This window comes from Limulus polyphemus, unplaced genomic scaffold (genome assembly GCF_000517525.1).
Source record: "Limulus polyphemus unplaced genomic scaffold, Limulus_polyphemus-2.1.2 Scaffold3667, whole genome shotgun sequence".
NCBI lineage: Eukaryota > Metazoa > Arthropoda > Merostomata > Xiphosura > Limulidae > Limulus > Limulus polyphemus.
Genome location: NW_013669277.1, coordinates 77,986 through 100,161, shown reverse-complemented (window position 1 = coordinate 100,161; position 22,176 = coordinate 77,986). Strand labels below are relative to the sequence as shown.

The window sequence follows — 22,176 nt, the reverse complement described above, 5'->3', positions numbered from 1 at the left end:
AGAATAACATTTGTTATTCTTGTTAAGATTTTTCAGTAATTGAAGGATGTACTGTTTTATATTATTTTCACTTAAACTGTGTGAAACATGATTTGTTGAACTCAGTTTCATTTGAGTTAAATTCTCTTCTAAATAAAAGTGATTTGTATTAAACATGCTTTATAACTGAACCTCTGCTTTTTCATTCAAAACAAATATGTAGTTACATGAACAAATGTAATGAAAATACACCCAACATTATTTTTAATTTTTTACCATCATATGTAAGTTCTTGAACTGAATTCCTAAAATAAATTGTTTCAAAAGAATAATTTAGTGTACTTTAGTACATCTTTTACAGCAGCTTTGGTAGATTTAGTTAAGAAATACAAATTATAATTCAGATACAGAGTGCAAAACCACGAAGTATGTGTGTGTGTGTGTGTATACATACACACACACTTGTTTATTGGGTATGGCTAACTATTCAAAATCACTATTCCATTATTTTCAAAGTCTGCTGTTTACACTCCATATTATCATTTAAGACCAATTGATATTGATACAATGCATTTTGATTTTTAACAATAACTTAACAATTAAAGGAACCTTGCCATGCTCAACTAGAACAAAATAAATAAAAAATTGGGAATTTAGAAACCAGTAAATAGGGATCGTATTTACTTAAACTACAAACTCCCATTTTGACTCCATGCTGTTACCTAGAATTACATTTCAAGGAATCAAAATAGGGATTTGTAGTTTGAGTAAATGATACCTACAGTATCTCCAGCCTTGTTATCTTACTTTTTTATGATCTCTATTAGCAAGTTTTTAAATTCCCAATTATTTATTTATCTTGTTTACTGGCTTTTTAATGCTCAACTATGGGTAAAGGATTACTTGATATGATAGCTAACTTTATACAGTTCATGATGATTTACTGTAGCTATTAACCATTTGATAGCATTAGTTCGAGATGTAAAATCTTAAGGTGCAGCTGGAGATGAGCATTTATAGTTTCTGTGTAACTAAATTCTCTATATATAAGGCATAGCAATGGGCAAATATATGCATAGACTAAGACACAACCCCCACTAAGTGCAAAAAAAAGCAGCCGTTTCAAATAAAACACATGTGTCTAAAGCATCACATTAAATAAGCCTTTGTGTCTTTTTTAAAGTAATTATTATACGAATGTGTGTAATAAAATTTAATATTATGTGCACTTATTTTTTTTTACTCCTTCACTTCATACATAATATAGGGGTTGGCTCCCTAAAGACACCAATTGTATAGTGTACAAAATATTGAGTATCTACATGTCACAGTCATCTGATGTTCATCTATTATTGACTGGTAATTCCTGTTTCACCATGTACTTAAGCTTTTCAAAAGAACACCAGATATTTGTAAGAAAACTAACTTCAAGGAGTGATGTTAACATCATTTACACTAGAATTATGATGTTTTTTAGCTTATGTAAAATACAGAATAAATAAATAGACTTTCACAGTACCTCATTTAGTATTCTACAAGAAGTTTAGGTTCAAAATACCAAGCCATTTTTGTTGTAGGCTGGCAAGAGAATCATGATAATTACAAACAAGCCATTTTGAGCAGATTTTGTTTTCCTTGCATACTTTTGGTGCGTTTTTATATGTGTACAGCTTTAGCAGTCAATAGTAAAGATTTTAATGTGTTGTTTGTACTGAATCTTTACTGTTTAAGGAACTTTTTTTACAAACATTCTATTAGGATTTGTGCAATTCCTTACAATCCCTATTAGGAACCACTACTGTCGTTCACGATAAAATTGATATTATTATTAAAATTATTATATTATTATTATATAAATTTCACTAAATTAAAATTTTTCATACAATTTTAAAACATTATATTTTTAGAATAGTCATTAACAAGAAATAATTTCACTATCTACAGTTTAACAATTCAAACCAGCTCTTGTTCCATTCATTAAAGTATATTGTAAAATTACCTTTCTGAGATGAGTGTTTTTCAGTTTCTTCATGATACTCCCACCCAAAAGCAGTTTTGTCTTTCCTTTCTGACTGAATACCATATTTTCCACCAAAACCTTTGGCATAGTCTGTCTGAGACTCATGTTTCTGTGTTCTTTCATAATAGTCCCAACCCAATGCTGACTTGTCTTTTCTATCTTCTTGTACACCATACTTCCCACCAAACCCAGTTGCATAATCTGATAAGGAAATTATATCAATATACAAATAACCTGATAAAAATCCTGTTCCTTTTCACATCAAACAAAGTGTTGTTTTAGTTCCAAAATTTATCATCACAACACAATCCTATCAGGCAGTAATAGTGAAACATTCTTTAATTATGATGGACAAAAAAATCTCATGTCAGAATTGTATTCACTGTTTAGCATTGAATTTACGTATCTAACAAAACTTAATGAAGTTAACATAAAACTGCAAATGCATAAAAAATAATGATTTAATAAGCAAAACTGAAATAACACCAAATTAGTGAGAGGGGGGTAGGAGTAAGAGAGAAACTAACTTTCAACAAAAATTTATGATGTTAATGATCAACAGAGCATAATATATCTGTGTAAGCATTATCATATTATGAGCAAAAAGAGGCCAGACTACTTACTTTAGAAACTACTAAGCTGTGAGTAATAATGAGTTACACGAGTACTTTCATAATAATGAAATATGAAGTCACATATAAAAAAAGTTCTTTACAACTGTATTTAAGTAATCAAAGAAAAGAAGAAAGTCCAACTGTGTTAAGTACAGTATGATGTATATACTACACATAATACCATGTGTTTGATTTGATGAAATAGAATGTTAAATTACAATACAGTATAAAGCGGTATTAAAATTCATTAGTTCCAACTATCAATTTAGTAAACTATGTTTTCCATCAACAAAAACTGTACCATTTTCAAAACTTTTTAGATTATTCCTATTTCACAGGTTTATGTTGAAAAGCTTAAAAACATCACTAGTTTTACCATTGCTCATATTTTCCAATGAGTCTGAATGAACTTATACATTAAAGACAGTGTGGAACTTCACAGAATCACCAGCTTTTGTTTGTGCTAATGAAGCATAAAATGCATCTTCACAGATATGTTATAGTTAATATTTAACATTAATTTTTAAAACTGAAAGAATTGGCCATTTAATGAAAATTTACTGTCTTCTATATAACAGAAACAAAATGCTGGATATCTACTGTAGATTCATAAGCTTGACAAGTTACACCTGATTACAATTACAAGCTCAATCATATGTACTTGTGATAATTTAAAGTTGTTTCTTTGAATTTTGTACAAAGCTACTTGAGGGATATCTGTGCTGCCACTAATTTTGAAGGTGATAAACTAAAGGAAAGGCAGCTGGTCAATATAACCAACTTTCGATCAACTATTCACCTATGAATAATAAAACTGAGCATCACAATATAACACCCCCATGGCAGAAAGAGTAAGCATGTTCAGAGATGGTTTCCGATTCCACAAACCACATAGTGCGAGTCGAGCTCCCAAACCACCAGGTCCATTTGGATGGTGGTCCTACATTCTTCCAGCTGCTCTAAAACTAGAGGAGGTGGAGTGGGGAATGGTTATTTGAAATAATGTCTTAGCAGTAATATGAAAAAAATATAAGGAAACTGGATGTGAAACAGGCTCTGAGCTAAAGGATTCCATGATCAATAGTGCTACGGATCATAAAGCAAAAGAAGAATTCTAACAACATTATATGAGTTAAGATTGAGAGCTCCAATCTCCACAACAAGAGAGTGAGTGAAAATAATGCATGAAATAAAACTCATCAAAGAAACACATAGTTCTAAATGCAAGGCAACATTCATTGTGACAAAAATCACAGCTATCAAGGGCACTTACCAAAAATTGGAAACAGGGGTGAGTGTATGTTCTGTCTAGAAAGAAGAGTTGAAAACATAAATTAATGCACAAGAAGCAAGGAAGGTGTGTGATACAAATTCAGAACAATGACAACTCATCTGAGAAACCAAACCCACAATATGTTCAGGTATACAACTTTCACACTTAGGTATATAACCAAGTAGGAAAATAACATACAATTTAGGTAAAACGATAAAGTTATGAGGCAAAGCATGGAAGTTACAGTTCATCTAAAAAGAAAAAAAAAGAGAAAGAGAGAAAATTCACGAGCTTCATGCAGTTGGCTGATGTAACTAGTTAGCCGACATGAATTTCCATAAAGGATTCTATTTTTGATTTCATGTCTTAGATCTATGTTTGTGATAGTAAATATATATAATTAAAAAAAACTGAAATGCTGTTTGAATGCATTATTTTAGGATGCTATTTAAAACTTGGGGTATCTAAACAAAAGTCTCATGAAAAAATCAGCACACCAAACTATGTGAAAAGGCTTATTGATGGATTGCCGTAGTGTGGTTTTCCTATAAATGTTTTGCTTGCAGCTAAATTTGTATATTTTTTATAATTTTGACTGTTATTTACAAATGGTATGGATATTCAACATTGTGACCAAATTATCAAGTGCCATAAAAAATGCTAGTGCCTCTTGATATTCACTGGCTAAACACTAAAACCCACAAGGTTTTTGCCATCTCTAATTTTGAGCCATAGAATCTATGATGAACTTAGAGAGAATAACCTAAATTTTTGAATCTAATAAAGTCCAAAAAATGTGTTGGAGGGAAAAAAGAGAATGAAAGAAAAATCTGTGATAGAGAAAGAGTGAATGGCCAAGAAATAGAAAACTTGGAAAATGGCAAATGCATGACACATACTATATATATATATCAAATTAAAAGGGTATTCAACAGTAAATAAAACTCTCAAGCTGCCCATCAACTTGGTTGCACTAGGGTAGGGAGAAAAAAGGAGTTGAGTCACTATTGAAACTATTATGGCAGTCTCTGGAGCATGAAAGGAGGAACTATAAGTCAGGTTTGAAACAGACATATTGAAGACATGCTAATGAGAAGTAACAAGAAGGATGAAATCAAAAGAACATGTCTCTAACTGATTGAAAAACACAAACTTGAAAGGACATACTGAAAGTAAATTCTGCCTAAGCTTTTAAAATTAAGATATTTTCTCAAAACAAGGAACTTAAGACAAGTGCAAAGAAGCTATGCTTATCCTAAGAAACATTTTGAGCTACAAAATCTCATTAACAGGCAAGTTAAGTCGTCTCAGACAATAAGTATGTGAACCAATCAATAAAGAAGGCCAGTGTGAAAACTGAAACTAAAATAAAATTCCAAACACTGAAAAATACACTACAAAAACAACTAATTCAATAACTGAATAATAACTCTGAGAGAGTACATAAAATTTATGCAAACTTAGAAACTCTAAGAAGATTAACTCCATTCCTGAAAAAAAAAAGTCCTTAAAGATCCAACATTCTACTTCCAAAGATGGTGCAAGATAAAGTGACGGAGGAGAAGACCATTCAGTAAATATTTGTGAAAAGTAAGATGCACTGAACAGTATCAAACAAAGAACTTCCACTATAAATAAGTCTGTTTTCTTGAATGAATAACAATGGATCTAAAGAAATATCACTCTCACAAAATATTAAATTTTAAACATGACTAAGAAGAAAGATCCTTGTGAAAGAAGCTTGCCAAATCATTCTAAGAACTAGAAGATAAAAAATGATGTGAAGAACATGAGAAGTAATGGACAGAAGGAAAACGATATATCAAATGGGTTCGATGGAGTACATACATTCCTATAAAGCGCCAGGTGAGAAACATCATAAGTTCAAGTACAGTATAGATGCATTTATGAGACTGGATAGTTAAGCCAGTGGTTGAGAAATAGACAAGTCGAACTGAAACCAAAACAAGAGCTACAGAATTAATTTTAATACAAAACCAAAACTGTATGTTTATAACAGTGTAAATAGAAGTGACAAAAAGACAGATTCAGTACAACAGATTCTTTTATACAAGTTTTTATCCATTCATAAATATAATATTGTATGTAATGAAACATATTTTCTGTTAGCTGACTGATTAAGTGGCAACTAAGTCAGTGTAATCATCATAAACATATACAAAAAAAGACATTTTGTTTTAACCTTTTTGAGAGGCATGTTTCTCCAGTTTCTCATGATAATCCCATCCAAGTGCTGACTGCATGAAACACACACACATGCAAATGATATATTAAAACAGTAAAACATCAATTGTTTATCTTCAAAAATACTCAAATGACCTGTTCAATGAACTGCAACATCACATTACTGAGTTGATCTATGATGAGATGAGCATTCTTTGGACTTTTTAATGTGATGTGACATTTCCATAGCTTATTCACTAAACACTACACTTCTGTATATACAGCAAAGAATTAATTCATAAATACCTGAATAAGCTAGCATAAAGAACATGTATTTATATATTTCAGTGCATATAAATCATGCACACACACTCTTTATGGAAAACTTTTTGATATAATACAACAATTATGCATTATAACATTTCCACAACTTTCTTGGTGATTTTTCTAGTAATATGTTTTCTTACTGATATTAAAAATCATGTTTTTTTATTTATTTTGGAACTGAGACATAGGGTAACATTCAAAACACTTACAGAAGATGAGAATATAAAAAATTATAAGTAATTATATCATTTTAAAATCTATTATTTTATTAACTTTTCCTTTCAAGGTACTGTCAAAACAAATGTAAAAAACTCGTACATGTTGTATATATATTTGCGCTAAAAGTTATATATATTAAAATACAATTATCTGAAGTTGTAACTTTTCTGTTTCTAATACTTCTGTCTAAATAAAGCTAATATTAACTGATTTATTGATATCAACCAAAATTTAGTTCAAACAAAGGTAAGTGTAGAGATGTATGAAGTGGGTAAAACTCTCAGAATATCCTTCTCTATTGCACTGTACATATTTAAAATACAGACTGGTCATAAAAGCCAGTGTGAGGAGTTGAAAAACTATGTAAGACGGACAGTATAACATACAGGTGAAAAATTATAGAATGAGATTGTGGGGAATGTTACCCAGTGGATTGTGAAAATGGTATTAGGGGTACCACTATAGCAAGAGTTACAACCATCATTTTTATCACTTATTTAATTCTTACAATGATATTAGATATTGCAGCAAATAACATCCTCACAGAACTTTGTCATAATGGCAACCTCCAATTGAGGAATGGTTTCTGGGTTATGGCAATGGAACCACATCTTTGAAAAATTCAATAAGCAGTAGACAATAAGGGTGAAGTCAGGAGAGAGTGGTGGCCAGGCAAGTAGGAAGAGAGTGCTGAGAATTTTCTAACCAATCTGCTGATGTTAACAATGTTACATGCCTTACAACTTGTGGTTATCCTGCAGCAGAATGCCCAGAATGCTTCCTGAGTATCATAGCCATTTTGATGGCATACCAACATGATCCACTGTTTCAGAATTAAAATAATGTTGTACCTTCCACTGCTGATTATAGAGTAATATCTGTACATGACATTCCTCTAGTACCCTTCTCAGAAAGCAGGGGCATGCACTCTCCATGATCATTTATGCATGTACACAAAACATTTTGCTCAAGTATTACATGGCAACCTTACAGACTGTTCCAAATATCTATACTGACCTTATAACCACCATGTAACTCATCCTATCCAAGCATAGCCAGGTACCTATTGTTCAGTTTAAGAGTTATTACTTAGTATATTTAGTGATTTAATATTTAATGATTATTTAGTTTTCATAAAAAGGGTGTTAAAAGATAATTATTTTAAAAGTGATAGTTATAATAAATTTTGTTAAATAACTCTGTACGAGTCTTACATTGTGTATGGAGCTTAATTGTTGTACTAGACTTTTGTAATATTGTTGACATCATCTTACACAAAGCTTCAAAGTCTTTCTCATTATGTTTAATATTGTTGTTACTAGAGGGGTATATATTTCTAGATTTTTCTGTAACATGTTATAAATACGTACAGATAAGAGAGGAAGTAAGAAAGTAAGTTAATGAAAGTTGAAGTAAAAGTGAAAAAAGTGAAGTCAGACTGCATAATTGTCAGTTTGGCTGTAACAGGCAATTTCTAAAGTGAGTTTCACAGCCTGTATTGTAATAGCAGATAGAGGAGAATAATTTGTCTTATTAAAGGGTGTTCTAAAGTGACTGAACCTGCTTGTGTGGACTTTGATGAAAAATAGATAATTATTTAAAGCTCTGGATACAACTGTGATAACCAATAGCGTAACAAATTTTGTTTGTACATACGTTTGACTTGTTTTGAATATATTATTTTAAAACAAGTGGATGGTGTGCTGTCCATTTATTGTTGAAATTTATTGCCAACAAGTCACAGACACCTACCGTAAAGAATCCTGCCCCTATAAAAACCCAACATCTATGAAGAACTTTATTACTCTGTCAAATGCTCAAACATCACATGTATGAAACAAAAAGATTATCACAATTTGATGTTTTTAACTTGTTTCTATTACTCCTATAATTTCATATCTTAAGATAATTTTATTTCCTTAGCTATTACGCAAGAAGCTGAATAACACAGAATACAATATTTGAAATAAAGTTTTATTAAAATTTTGGTATTTTATGTAAGTTCAAGATAATATATAAATTACTGTTAGTTTTGAACCTACAATTTCAAATACATTATAGAAAGATAACTAACATTAATAATTTATACAACATCCTTAACTCAAAAATACCAAAGTTTGTTAATCCTTGATAAAGCCAGTTTTTTATTTTATAATACAAAGTTCATTATTGATCCCAATTTCACTAATACTATCTTGTATATGCTATAAAACTTCTTTTAATCAGACTAACACTTTTATATTATTAGTTCAAACACAAGAGAAGCATAAATTAGCATGCAGATCTATTGGCTATTTTGGAATTTATTAAGACCTACCTTATCTCTCCGATCATTTTGAATCCCAAATCTTCCACCAAAGCCTTTCACTGCATCAGTCTGTGACACATGCTTCTCTACCTTTGCAATATAATCATGCCCTAGAGCACTCTAGAAAAAGACATATATTACTGTCACTAGTTAAATTCAAATATATATTAAATAAAGACAACTTTTACAAATAATGTAATTATTTTAATGTAGACTATAGTATTTCAACAATCCATGACTCTGACAAACTACAAATGAGACTACATAAAAGTATTGTTATATAATTTCTATCCTTCTACTAAGGCAGTTACTTAGCTTTTTTAATGCATTATTTTGGAAAGTTCAGTAACTTCTGTTCATGAAATTAATTTACAAGCTTAATATCCCAAGAATATTTAAAATAAAATCATTGTAAAGCATTATCACATCCAAGATAGTAGGTAAACAAACAAAATGTGAAGTGTAATACAAGGTTTATTGTACAAACAAACCCTGCCATCTTTGGAAGGTCTTGTGTTTAAAAAAATCTAAACTTTACTTCAAATACAACTTCTCAATGATGCTGACTCACTCTTAGTTGTTTTCTAAAAATTATAAACTCTTTATATCATGGTTTTACTTTGTCCATTCTGTCCTGCTGAACACCAAACCTCCCTCCATAACCAAAAGAAGCTTTGGGACCAGATTCCATTTCTCTCCTCTTGAACTGTGCATCATCACGAGCAACTTGGACTCTCAAGTCAGCAATGCTGTTTAATAGAATACAAATTATTCCTATACTATCCCTCAGAATGTCAAAATATAATATTATACTATATTTTATTATAAATTTCTTGTTTATTTCAAAACAACATTGGAAAAAATATACTTTAAACATGTGTAAATCCAAAATGCCTGTGATGATGATTTTGTCTCATTTAAAAGAGCCTTCTTTGAAAAATAATATTTCTTTACTGTTCATCTTGAGTACAACTCAAAAGCTTAAAAAAAAGAAAAAACAGTCAATCAATCTTCCTTTAAACAATAGTGGTAGTCTGTCTTTACTAGCAATAACATTACTGAAGATGTGACAATAAAATAAATGTAATAATAAACTTCAGTGTTTAGCAAAAATCATTCAAATTTATTTAGTGTCATTAAAAATAATTCTGAATTGATTCGTTTGGACTGTAGGATATTTCACAATGATAAACATTAGTATCAAGTGCTTTTACTGTAAGTATTATGAAGGGCTGAGAAACAGTGTCTCAAAAAGTGACTACGTTACACTTTTAAAGAGATCTCTTAATGAAATACAAATGGAGCAGCCACAACTGGTAAGTATCAATTATGAACATCTAAGTACTTTATGTAAATTGGCAGCTCTCAAAATATCATTCACTATTATAAACTATGATTTATAATTAATTGCAGAAATCACATGGTTAACAATCTGGGAATACTTATTTTATTGCTACAATTCAATAACTATGTGAGTAGACATTGTGTGCTGGCCATATTCAGTCACTTTATAGGAAGTTATTGTTCAAAATATTATGCAGACAGGAAATTCCTTCACGTTATGTATGTCTCCCACATCATATGGGAGACTTTACATCCATGAGAATCTGAAATTCTTAACAGAATGTGCATGGGAAAATGTGGTAAGATTTCAGCAAAAGGTTCAAGCCTGTTGTACACAAAAAAAATGTGTTTTAAAAGTATATGTACTCAAGAAACATCTATCTGGCTCAGACACTGACAAGTCAAAGTGTAAGATGATGAAAAATACTTTTTTCCATTTGTTTGCATATCACACTTGAATAACCTCCACAACCTCCAAAATGCCTATCTGCAGACAGTTTTTTTCAGTATCCTGTATATCTTATCTGGTATTTACTCTCTTCTGCAACAAACTGTCCTTAAATCAGCAATGTAAGGTAAAATGAGTAGTTGATAACTCTGACAACAAATATATAGTATAATGTTGCATGACATTCTGTAAAAGGTTATGAAATGTGCTCTTTGAATCCCACATGTACACATGGAATTAATCACTTCTGATCTAAAGCAAGCTAATTATACAGATCAGAACCAAAAAATAACTTTTAAAATAATAAAGTCAGTTCTATTAAAAACTGACAAGACTTCATGTCATAAATTTTATCATTTTCACAAATCAGAATAACCTTACTAATGAGTATAACCCACATAAAAAATGTAGATAAAGTTAATATAACTTCATGCTCCAAGTAATAAATTTAATTCATACCCACTTCTTTTCAATATCTCAGTTTGTGACCATAAGAATTAATAAAGAATACGCAGTTTTCATTCAGTTATCCTCTTTCATGTTTAAGGTTTACTTAAAGCTGACTCTTGCATATTTGAATATTGTACATGTTAATTAAATGCACAATTTAAATATTTCTTGCAATTTAACTCATGTATTTTAACCCATTAACTGCTGCAGGAGCAGCTCAGTTGCTGTTTCTGACTCACAGATAAAACTGAGTTGCCATCAATCACAATAAAACGATAATTATCATCATTTGCATAGAGTTATAGTTATATATATGTGCAACTGATGGTTATTTCCATCATTCGCAGCTGAGCTATAGAACTTCAGTGACGGAAATATCCATCATTCGCAGTTAATGGGTTAAATAACTTATGACTGAAAGCAAAGTACAATATGTGATATGTAAACCACACTATATCTGCTATACCCAATATAAAAGAAGCCTTTCACCCAATACCCGGGCTTATCAAACCAGCTGGAACACAACAGACATAGCAGTGAACTAGAGTACGAAAAGTTAATATGAAGAGATCTGTAAAATTATATGTACTTTGGGATTATAAATAACAGTCTGGCCACAACAAGGCCTAATTAAAAGGTCCTACATGCAATTTTTCTTTTTTCATGGGCATTTAATAACTAACAAAAATAAAAAACATACTCAATAGCAGCAGCAGTACGGCCAGATCCTTCCACAGTCTTGGATCCCCATCGTTGTTCTTCTTCAGTTACATCATTCTACACAACCAGAAATAGTGTTGTTGTAGGTTATTTCACAGTGCACAGACTGCACTTTCAGGACTTAAGTTCAGAATAATATATATTTTCAAGTGAACATTAATGATCATATTACATGTAACTGGCAAATTAATGACAACCAGTTACTAAATATGGAATGTGCATTCATATTCCTAATGCAATACACGATGCAAACATCCTGTTTAAACTGATTTTTAAAACTTAGTACATGTATTAGCAACTCATCTCTGTAAGTAAGTTAATCATTTTTCTGAGTTTTTTTCCATCTGAAAAAATTATGATACTGATAAAAAGGCTTTGAGTTTTTAATATGAAGTTAATGAAGTTTCATTATGGAATTACCCTTGAATATATAAATTATTAAAGACACCTAGTAACCATATCATAAGTATAAAATATAATACCTGCTGTTACTTTTTCAAGCTGCTGACAATAAATTATTGCTAAAATATTGTTATAACATAGCATACATATGAGTGTTATATTAAAAAAATACTACAATTTCTATCCTATCACATAATAAAGTTTACAAGCTATTCATTAATGATATCACAATACATTTATTTTACAGTGCACTTGGAAAGCTTACCTTATTTAGTGCTTCTCACTTAATATAAAAAATATGTAGCTTTGGTTGTTTTTTTTTTTATGTAAACTGTTATATGAGCATTATCATTCATGCACATTTACACTATTTGAAAATTCAGCTTTCCTACTCCTACTGCTGACATAAGCTGGATTAGTTTTGTTGTAAATAATTTACATAAGCTTTTCAAACACATTTTTCTAAACTATCTATGCACTAAATTAATTGTGGGTTCTTGACTCTTTGTTAGAAGGGCCATAAAAAATATACAAGTCACACAAAAAAATAAAAAAAAAATAATGATCACTATCACAATGAATCCCCTGATTACTCTGAGGTCCCCTATTATCCTGCATAAAAAATAAGTGATTTCATTTAGTTGTTCTTTATCAGCTCTCTACTGTAACAGATAAAAATAAAATCACTCATTGTGATGTAATGTATGGATGCCACCAGTATCAAATGGTATAAAAACAAATTCATAATTTGAGAATTAAGCAAATACACTCTCCTGTTACATTATAGCAGACAAGGAAATACAAGAACAAAACTCAATGATGAATTAAAGAAAAACATGTTGAAAATATGCAAATATTAAAAGTAAAAAATATTATTAACATGGGCATATGTGCCATAGTTAGACAGAAAACTTATGATAGTGATATCATTACATTTTTGTTTAAAACTGGAAAACTGATTATTTCATTAAAATAATTTAACTTTTCATGTATAAAGTTCTTATTCATTGAACAAGTTTATCAAGTACATGTTACAAGGAAACCTTAATAACTAAATGTTTACTTACATTAGTTAAAATATCACCTTTCTCTTAGAAGTATTATTTTGGTATTATCTAAAGTTTAGAGTAGTTACCTTATTGAATGTTAGCCAGATTATTGTGTAGTGAACACTTTTTTAACTTTTATTACTGTAGGTACAGCTATGCTTAAAGCTGTGATATTTAGGTTTAATAATGTACTGAAATAATTAGAACTAACTTTACTGTTTGTTTTAAAATACTTAAGTATTACAAAGTATTTTAGGACACTACAGGAATTAGTTTGAAATAAACAACAAGTGTTAGCTACAAAAGGAAATGTTATTCAAAGCAAAGAGTTAAAATTATAGATTCCATTATTATTATTGTTACGTATCTGCTTGTTTGTTAATTTCCGGTATAAATTATTTCCGAGGAACTTCAGCGATACAAGTCCTTTCTTCATTAAAACTAGTTTATTCTTTCTCGATACAACTTTGTAATATACAGAATTTCCACAGTCACTTTAAACTTAACAACCTTTATAAAGCACGCTATAAATCACAGTGATTCATTCACTTTACTTACGGTACCTACTGTTGGCTTGACTCAATTATCTATCTCTATATCTATCTATCTATATCTCTTCTATTTATCTGCCTATCATGCTGGTTTTACTCACCAGGCTTATATATTAAAAAAGAGGGCGTCTCGAATGCACTCGGGCCTTCATGATCCTTTTAGAAACTCATCACATGTTACCAGCGTCACGTGACTTCCGCTGTCGTAACATTATTATTTGGCTATGAGATGTTGCTAAGTCTTTAGTAAAGTATTTTGAAGTTGCAATTACTTAAGAATATAATTAATACAGGACTTTAATGTTACACTTATTAAGCCTGGTGAAGAGCAGTTACTTGAAATGTCCCTAGATAAAGTAAATTTGTTTATAATTCAATGTTGTGAATCACAACAAACATTGATAGTCAAGAGGTTGACTCTACATGGATTACAATCAGGCATTTCAATAGTAGAAAGATTTTAATTGGCAATTGTTATATAAGCCATCTAGTCAGACAAAAGTGGTAAATCAGAAATTGAATAATGAGGATCAGGGTTTTTAATAAGGATACTGATACAGCAAGTATAAGAAACTAATTTTAGAATCACTGATTGGGATTATATATAATGTAATAGTGAGGAAAAGAATTTCTTGAAGTGTTTCAGAATGATTTGCCATAAAAAGGGTCAGATACCCAATCAGAATGAAGGCAATTTTAGGTTTATCGTTAACCACCAATGGAGATGTAGTTACTAGAATTGAAATTGAGGAATAATTGAGAAGAGTGGTCATTGCATAATTAAACCTGATGTTTTACTACATGTTGAGATAAAAATAAATGTAATTTTAGTCCCTAATTTTTAGGAAGTAAATTTTGAGGCCAAGAGAAAAGATTTATCACTAATAAATTGGGATGATTAATTAAAAGGTGATTTGGGACAGATTATATGCATGTTTATAAAAAAAAAAGGATAAAGCTTGCTAAAGATATACAGGAGAAAATCAAGTTTAAAAGGTTTAAATTGATAGATGTTTGAAGATTTACAAAACTACAAGAAAGCTAGGAATTTGGTTTAAAAAATATCCAACACAGTTTATTAGAAACAGCTAGCTGATAATGTAAACACTACCAACAAGGATTTAAAGTACACTAAAGATAAGCAAAATGTTCAAATGGGGACTGGGCCTATAAAGGATAATAAGGGCAAGGTTTTTGTTGAATACTATGAGATGGATGTTCTATTCTGTTTTACAATTACATGAAAGATCACTCTTGCCTTAGAGGATATCAAATAATCACCCTAAAGTATATTATTGGCAAAATCCCAGAGTAGACTGTAACTAGAAGGCTTGTCTATCAGTTTGAACCACTGCTACCCTCATCATTAGGTGGTTACTGTGGTGAAAGATAAACCTAGATCAACACTGCTGAATTTTAAGATAATACATGGGAAAGTTTTGAATCTGGTCAAAAGACCTTGACAGTAGCTTTAGATGTGGAATATATCTACAAAAGAGTCCAGCTGCCCATTTTTGCTGACAAGATGTTCAAAATACCCATCAGCAAAATGTGTGTAAGATGGGTCACAGCAGCACTAACTACCATAAAATGCATCATAAAGCGGGAAAGCTGAAAATCAGACTGGGTCACCATCAATTCTGGTCAGCCTCAAGAATCATCACTCTTACTAGGCCTCTGCAACATCTGCACCATGGCTTTAGCTCACCTTGACAGTCCAACCAGATGTAGTGTGATAACCTTTCCTGACAACATTCTGGTGTACAGTAGAGGCTCTAGCAAAATTTAAATCAAAAGCAAGCTTCAATCACCACTCAGTAGGGTGTGTAAATGATGCAGTGGAATAGGAGTGTCATCAATCCTGCTAAACCCACAACTATGTTCTGCCCTCTCAACAACAGTCACACTGAAGTAACTTCTGACAGATAACTCAACTTCACCAGCCACATCAACACCATGATAACCAATGCTACTAAGGTATAAATGTAATGAAGAATATTATCTGCTCATGCTCAACAAAAGTCTACCCACTTTATTGTGGATTACACATTAATGATGATCAATACGAGTTCTACAGAGATAGATAGGATTGAAAAGATACAAAATACCTGTTTAAAATTGATCAAGGGATGTACTTAAGCCACTCCCATCAAGGCCATATTACACCCTCACAAGCCTCAAACTCAATGCAGACGCAAACAGTTCTTACAAGCAAAATTCTTCATGCTGGCCTTCATGCAAGAGAAGCCTTCCCATATCAAATCTGGCACAAATCTACTGGCAGAATATAAACTTCTGCATTGATAAGGCAAAAACAGCAGACATGGAAGGTCTTCTGCTATGCCCAGAGGAAATAAGACTGCTCGAAAACAAAGTACCATATGGCATAACTAGGAAAATCAAAAGATGGGCAGAATTATTAGGACAGCACATATATACAAGGTCACTTGTAACACCAGTAATCAAACAATCTTTTTCCTTTTGCAAAGCAGTTAATCTTCACAAGGGATCAGTGGGGTTGTCACCTAGTGTTCATTTCAACTATAAAAGAGGATGGCAGTTATATTCCTTTTTCAGGAGGTAAACAGACAGTGGGTTGGTGTCTGAGAACTGAAGAATTGCTAATGTTACTTCCATTTCTAAATGGGTTGATAAAAGTTGCCCTGGAAATTACAGACCATTTCATCTTACTTTTGTAGTGGTAAAAATTCCAGTTTTGTAAAAGAACCTTTGCAAAATCATCTAATGAAATATGATATCATAAAATAAAATCAACAAAGATTCAATAAAGAGAAATATCTCCTTACTAATCTATTAACTTTTTTTAGAATGTTACATGTTATCTGGATGATGGAAAGAATGAGAATTTTGTTTACTTGATTTTTTAAAAGATTTTGATAAGTTGCCACACAAAGGATATGTAAAAAACATCAGTGTGAGAATGGTGGAAATGTTAGTAAACTGGACTTTAGGATGACTGAATGAGAGTTTGTTTGTAGTTAAGCACAAAGATACACAACAGGCTGGCTATGCTGTGTCAACCAGAGGTATCAAAACCTGGTTATTAGCATTATCAGTCCGCATACATACTGTTGTGCCCCTAATGGGCATGAAAGAAAGTAAAAAGTTGTTAATGTGGCCTAGTTAAACTGGATTCTGGTTACTAGTAGTTTGTGGAGTCAACGTTTGTACCTTTGCTTTTTCTTGTTTACAATAATGTTATTCTAAGAAGAGTGAAAAAAGAAGAATATGTGATAACATATCAACCATACTATATCTGTGATATCCAGTGCTGATGAGGCATTTTAACTAATACCAGGGTACCTCAGGCTGGTTGGGATATGATGGACATAGAATTGGTTAAGCCGTTATTTATTTCATGAATAACACTTTGAATTAGATTAAGTAAATGAACTGTGTTTATGAACTTTATTTAAGTCATTTACAAATGATAATTAGAGTAATGATCAATAACACTATTATTTATTTATTTTTAATACTAATTATTTATTATTATTATTATATTGATAGGGGCACAGTTAATGATAAATTTTTGGATTGACATTAATCTCTTCGGTATTTCTAGCTGTATCAAGGATGTTGAGGTACTACACAATTACTTTAATCAATTAGTTGGACAGATATTTGGCAAATTACCTTTAATTGGGTGATCATAATTTGGATCACATGCATATTATAGATGGTAACCCATTCAACAGTGTGACTGAAGACTTGTTTGTTTGCAGTTAAGCACAAAGCTATACAATGAGTCATCTGTGCTCTGTCCACCACAGGTATCGAAACTCGGTTTCTAACACTGTAAGTCTACAGTCATACCGCTGTGCCACTGGGGGACATGACTGAAGAAAATTATCTTGGCATAGTGGTGGATAAGCCATTCAAGCATTTGCGGCAGTGATTTGTTGATAGCAGAAAACAGAAATTTAGGATGCATTTATAGGTATACTGATTACAAGCAGGATCCAAAATTCAAAAAACTTGAAACCAGTCCTTCACAAACATTTTGAGTGGTCCACTCTAAGAATGTTTATAATTGTGAATGCCATTTTTTAAGTAGCAGATGTGCATTATTTGAAAAAATATGTATATGCATATATGTGTAACATTAAACAAAACTATCTAATTCAAAATAACAGTTTTTAGTTATATCACTTTTGGAATGTACATAATCTTTATATTAATCCAGATAAACGAAACAAAATAATGTGACTTGAGATAGCTATTTAATATACTGACCAAAATGTAAGGTATTTCTCCATTGAGATTTTAATTTTCATCAACTTCATTTCTTCCACATGTTCCAAGAACCTAATTTTCATTTCAGACATTATAAGGATTCCCACGATATTTAAAAATAGGCCAGGAATCTCCAGAAAGCTAGAAGCTCTATTTGGGATATTGAAGTTAAGAAGATACTTTCACAAGACAAAAACACGACTATGATTTTAGAAAAAAATAAAGAAATGCATGTTTGATGATAAGGTAACAGAGGAAAAATACTTAAAATTCTAATTGGCCCAATAGGAGTTATCAGATTACTATTTTTTGTTATTCTAGCCATCCCATGAGCATTCTAGCTGGTCAAAGTTGACTAAACAATGCAAATTTCAGATCCTGATTATCTTGGCATAGTGGTGGATAAGCCATTCAAGCATTTGTGGCAGTGATATGTTGGTAGCAGAAAACAGAAATTTAGGATGCATTCAAGAGAGAAAATTATCTCTTTATACAAATAACTATTCAGGCTTCACTTGGAATACTACATACAGTTTTGGTCTCCTTATCTAAGAAAGGATATTGACTCATTTAAAAGGATTCAGAGGAGAGCTAATAGTGTAATTTGTTGGCTAGAAGGGTTATGTTATGTAAATAGGTTAAGGTGATTTTATTGAATTTTATAAGATTATTCTGCTGACTGGTATGATAAATGCCTCCGATTTGTTTGTGCAATATTTTGAAGATAACAAGAGGAGAGGACACAAGATTTGGAAAAGACAAGCTAGACTCCAGTCAAGACAGTTTTATTTCTATGACAGGATAATTGGCTTATGGAATGAGTTGTTGGTGGTAGTAATGAAGGTCAGCAATTATAACAGTTAGAGGAAGAATTGATAATTTTCCAAAAAATAAAGAGTGGGTTCAAGTTTTTACTTTTTTTTCAAGAGTGGTTATGCAGGAACAGTCTTGAAGGACTAAACAGTCCCTTGTTGTCCATATCTTGTGTATTTCGATCACTAATGAAAATATGAGTTATTGGTCAACTGATCTGTAGTTATACTCTTTACATTTTCTTAAGTTATTTCTATTTTTTTTTGTTCATGGAAGTAAATTTAGAAATGTGAATACATACGATTTGTCTGACATATTAGTCATATTTACAAATCCTTCAAAATTACATTAACTTGAGAGTGGACAAGAATAAAAATTTACAATATGGAATCATAGTTAATGATTTTGATATTCATTTTCATTGTCATTTATAATATTCTTTAAATTTTCTAAAAGTAAAACTGGAAATTTTAATTATGAATATTTAATTATCACCTTGTGAGAGTTTTGATGAGCCACAATTACCGGTCAAAATAAATTAGTAGGTAAATTAAAAAATTAACATTTGATTTTCAGCTAAGCAATAACTGAATTCCAGTATTAAATACAAGATCAATAAAAACTGTTAATTTAAAAAGGGGAACATGGATCTTCAAAAAAAGTATGGAAACAAGTTGCATCAAAATGCAAAGATTATATTTTCAAGCCTACAACTATAATCTTTGCATTTTGATTCAACGTGTTTCTGTACTTCTTTAGCAATCCCTATTCCCCCCTTTTAAATTAAAAATTTCTACTAATCTTGTTTTTTAAGTTTTTTTTATGTCCAATAAAGGAGAATAACTTTTCAAGCTACATACGTGAATATGGATTCAGTTGAATGGTGCGTGTTTACTGCTGCATTGGCTTTTATTCCACCTAACCATCACACTGAACTTATTGAAAATAAATAAAAATAAACAACATAAAATAAATATATGTAGTGGTATGCAATTAGAACAAATAAAATATAAACTTGTTCTCAAAGGACCATCTTAGAGGGCAAAGATTGTATCATCACAGATTTAACAACCAGCTTCCATAAATGTCACACTGTAATGTAACAACAGACGAGCAGCAACAAAGCAATTTCATCATAATGAGATAATATTTCTTCTAAGACAATAGAACACAGATTAATCCAATGTAAACAGATGCAGTAACATGCTTACCTTCTTAGATCTACATGACACATATGTATGTTCTTCAACAGCCTTCTGCGCATAAGTGTTTTCTAGAATAAGGCAACATAAATAATGCACGCAAAATAAACAACAATGACACTTAGCATAAGTCACCAATTATTGACAACATTTACAAACACTACCTTAATACCAACTATTTAAAAATAGCAATATCTATATGAACTAGTGCTATATGCAGTGGTAGTAAATACTGAATATGCACTCATGATTTTATCTAAGTATTAGAAACAGTAGAAAGAATCACCACCATTGTCTTAGGAGCAAAATCTACTGTGGTAATCATCCACTGTTAAAAACTTGCTGAAACATAGTTGCAGAAATCCACGTAGAGACAGCAAACTCGAGTAATGATGAACAATAGCAACTTGGGTAACATAATGCAACAGCAAAATCGGAAACCTTTCACATGGCAGTTTACAATTAATGTGCTAGTAAATGCACAAGTTGAAGTTTCCAACTAACACACACATGCTTGGAAAACACCAGGTTTTTTGATGGCAGAAAGTGAAGGACTTAAAAATCTTGCTACACAACAAAATTAAGAAGATTGATTTAAATTTAAAACTACTCTCTCAGGTTTTTGCAAAATTCCTGTGCAATCCCACACTACAGTAGATATCACTTGCAATAATTTTATAGTGGAGTCATAATAAAGACTTGTAGCTCGAACAAACTGTCAGCAGTAGATCTTTAGCCTTGTTTGCTTACTTTTTTGCTACCCCTATTTGTAGATTGCAAGTTCTCAATTTTTTTTAATTATCTTGTAAGTTGGCTTTTTTAATGAACAATAATGGGCAAATATATACTTAGAGTAAGACACAACCTCAACTAAGCAAGTACAAAATATTACCAGTAGATATGCAGTATTTTCAAATAAAACAAATACATCTAAAACATTACTTGGAATAAAGCTTCATGTTTTTTAAAGTAATTATTGACTGAGCCGGATGGTTCTGTGCTTGAAGTTTCATGTAAGCACTCATTCAGCACATTTCGAGAACAAAAGCAACCACTCAGAACAACAACACGTCTATAATGTATTTATAACCATGTAAATAAGTTTTCAGTGAAAAATCACCAACTTTTAAATAGATCATGGCATTCACAGCACTTCATACAGTATATCTATTTAGATTTTGGTGCAAAATAACTAGCCAATTTCGCTATAGGTTTGTGAAACAATAATATTAATAGGAACAAAAGGGCAAATTACATTTTTGTCTACAATTATGAAATCACTTATTTTGCTTATTATCAACGTTTGGGTGGTCTTAACTATTGAAAAAGAAGGTTTTTAGTGTTGTTTCAAGAATAAATCTGCTTTTTAAGGTGATTTTTGCTCAAATGTTCTGTTATAGTTTTGAGCAAATTCCTGTACAATCCCTATTATGAACTACTATTGTGGTTCAAGATAACCATTTTTTCCTTCCAAGTTTCTTTGGAGGGCTGATCTATAAATGCTAATGTTGGAGCACTATACTAATACTTACAATATACAACTTCCCATTAAAATGTATTTTAGTTTCATTTCACAACACTTTAACAAGTAATTCCCAGCTCTAAAAGAAAATCAGTGATGGGACCATATTCCTTCCACCTGCTAGACCATGCTGGTTTAGATAATTTTTATATTTTGGATAGCAGGTTATTAATTTGAGACAGAAAATTCTCTCTTTCTGAACTAGATGGGTCATGACTTTGAAATTCCCTATTTCAGTTTTACTTAATAACAACAAAAAACACTAGTTAGTGTGCTACCCTTTAAATAATCTTATTTATATTAAGAATTATTTTGAAGAGCCATCAAAACTAATTTGTGGAAATTTTACAAATAGTTATCTATGAGTTATTCAGTCATTACTGAAGGTAAAAAAACAATTGACAATCATAATAAAGTTTCACAAAGAAATCTGAACCTACAATAAAGTCTGGATCCGTTTCCCAGTCATCTTCATTGGCACCATTTTTAGTATT

General features: G+C 31.1%; 1 protein-coding gene across 1 annotated transcript in view; it reads right to left on the bottom strand.

Annotated features, from left to right (window-relative positions):
- LOC106469815 (src substrate cortactin-like) overlaps window positions 1–22,170 on the bottom strand; it is a gene marked incomplete at its 5' end in the record, with an annotated part of 31,582 nt that extends 9,412 nt beyond the window's left edge. Inside the window, 6 exons of the mRNA XM_013930325.2 lie at window positions 1,979–2,200; window positions 6,090–6,144; window positions 8,934–9,044; window positions 9,544–9,673; window positions 11,867–11,943; window positions 22,123–22,170. Of these exons, the coding sequence (XP_013785779.2) occupies window positions 1,979–2,200; window positions 6,090–6,144; window positions 8,934–9,044; window positions 9,544–9,673; window positions 11,867–11,943; window positions 22,123–22,170 (643 nt within the window). The remainder of the gene's footprint in view (window positions 1–1,978; window positions 2,201–6,089; window positions 6,145–8,933; window positions 9,045–9,543; window positions 9,674–11,866; window positions 11,944–22,122) is intronic.
- Window positions 22,171–22,176: the final 6 nt, after the last annotated feature.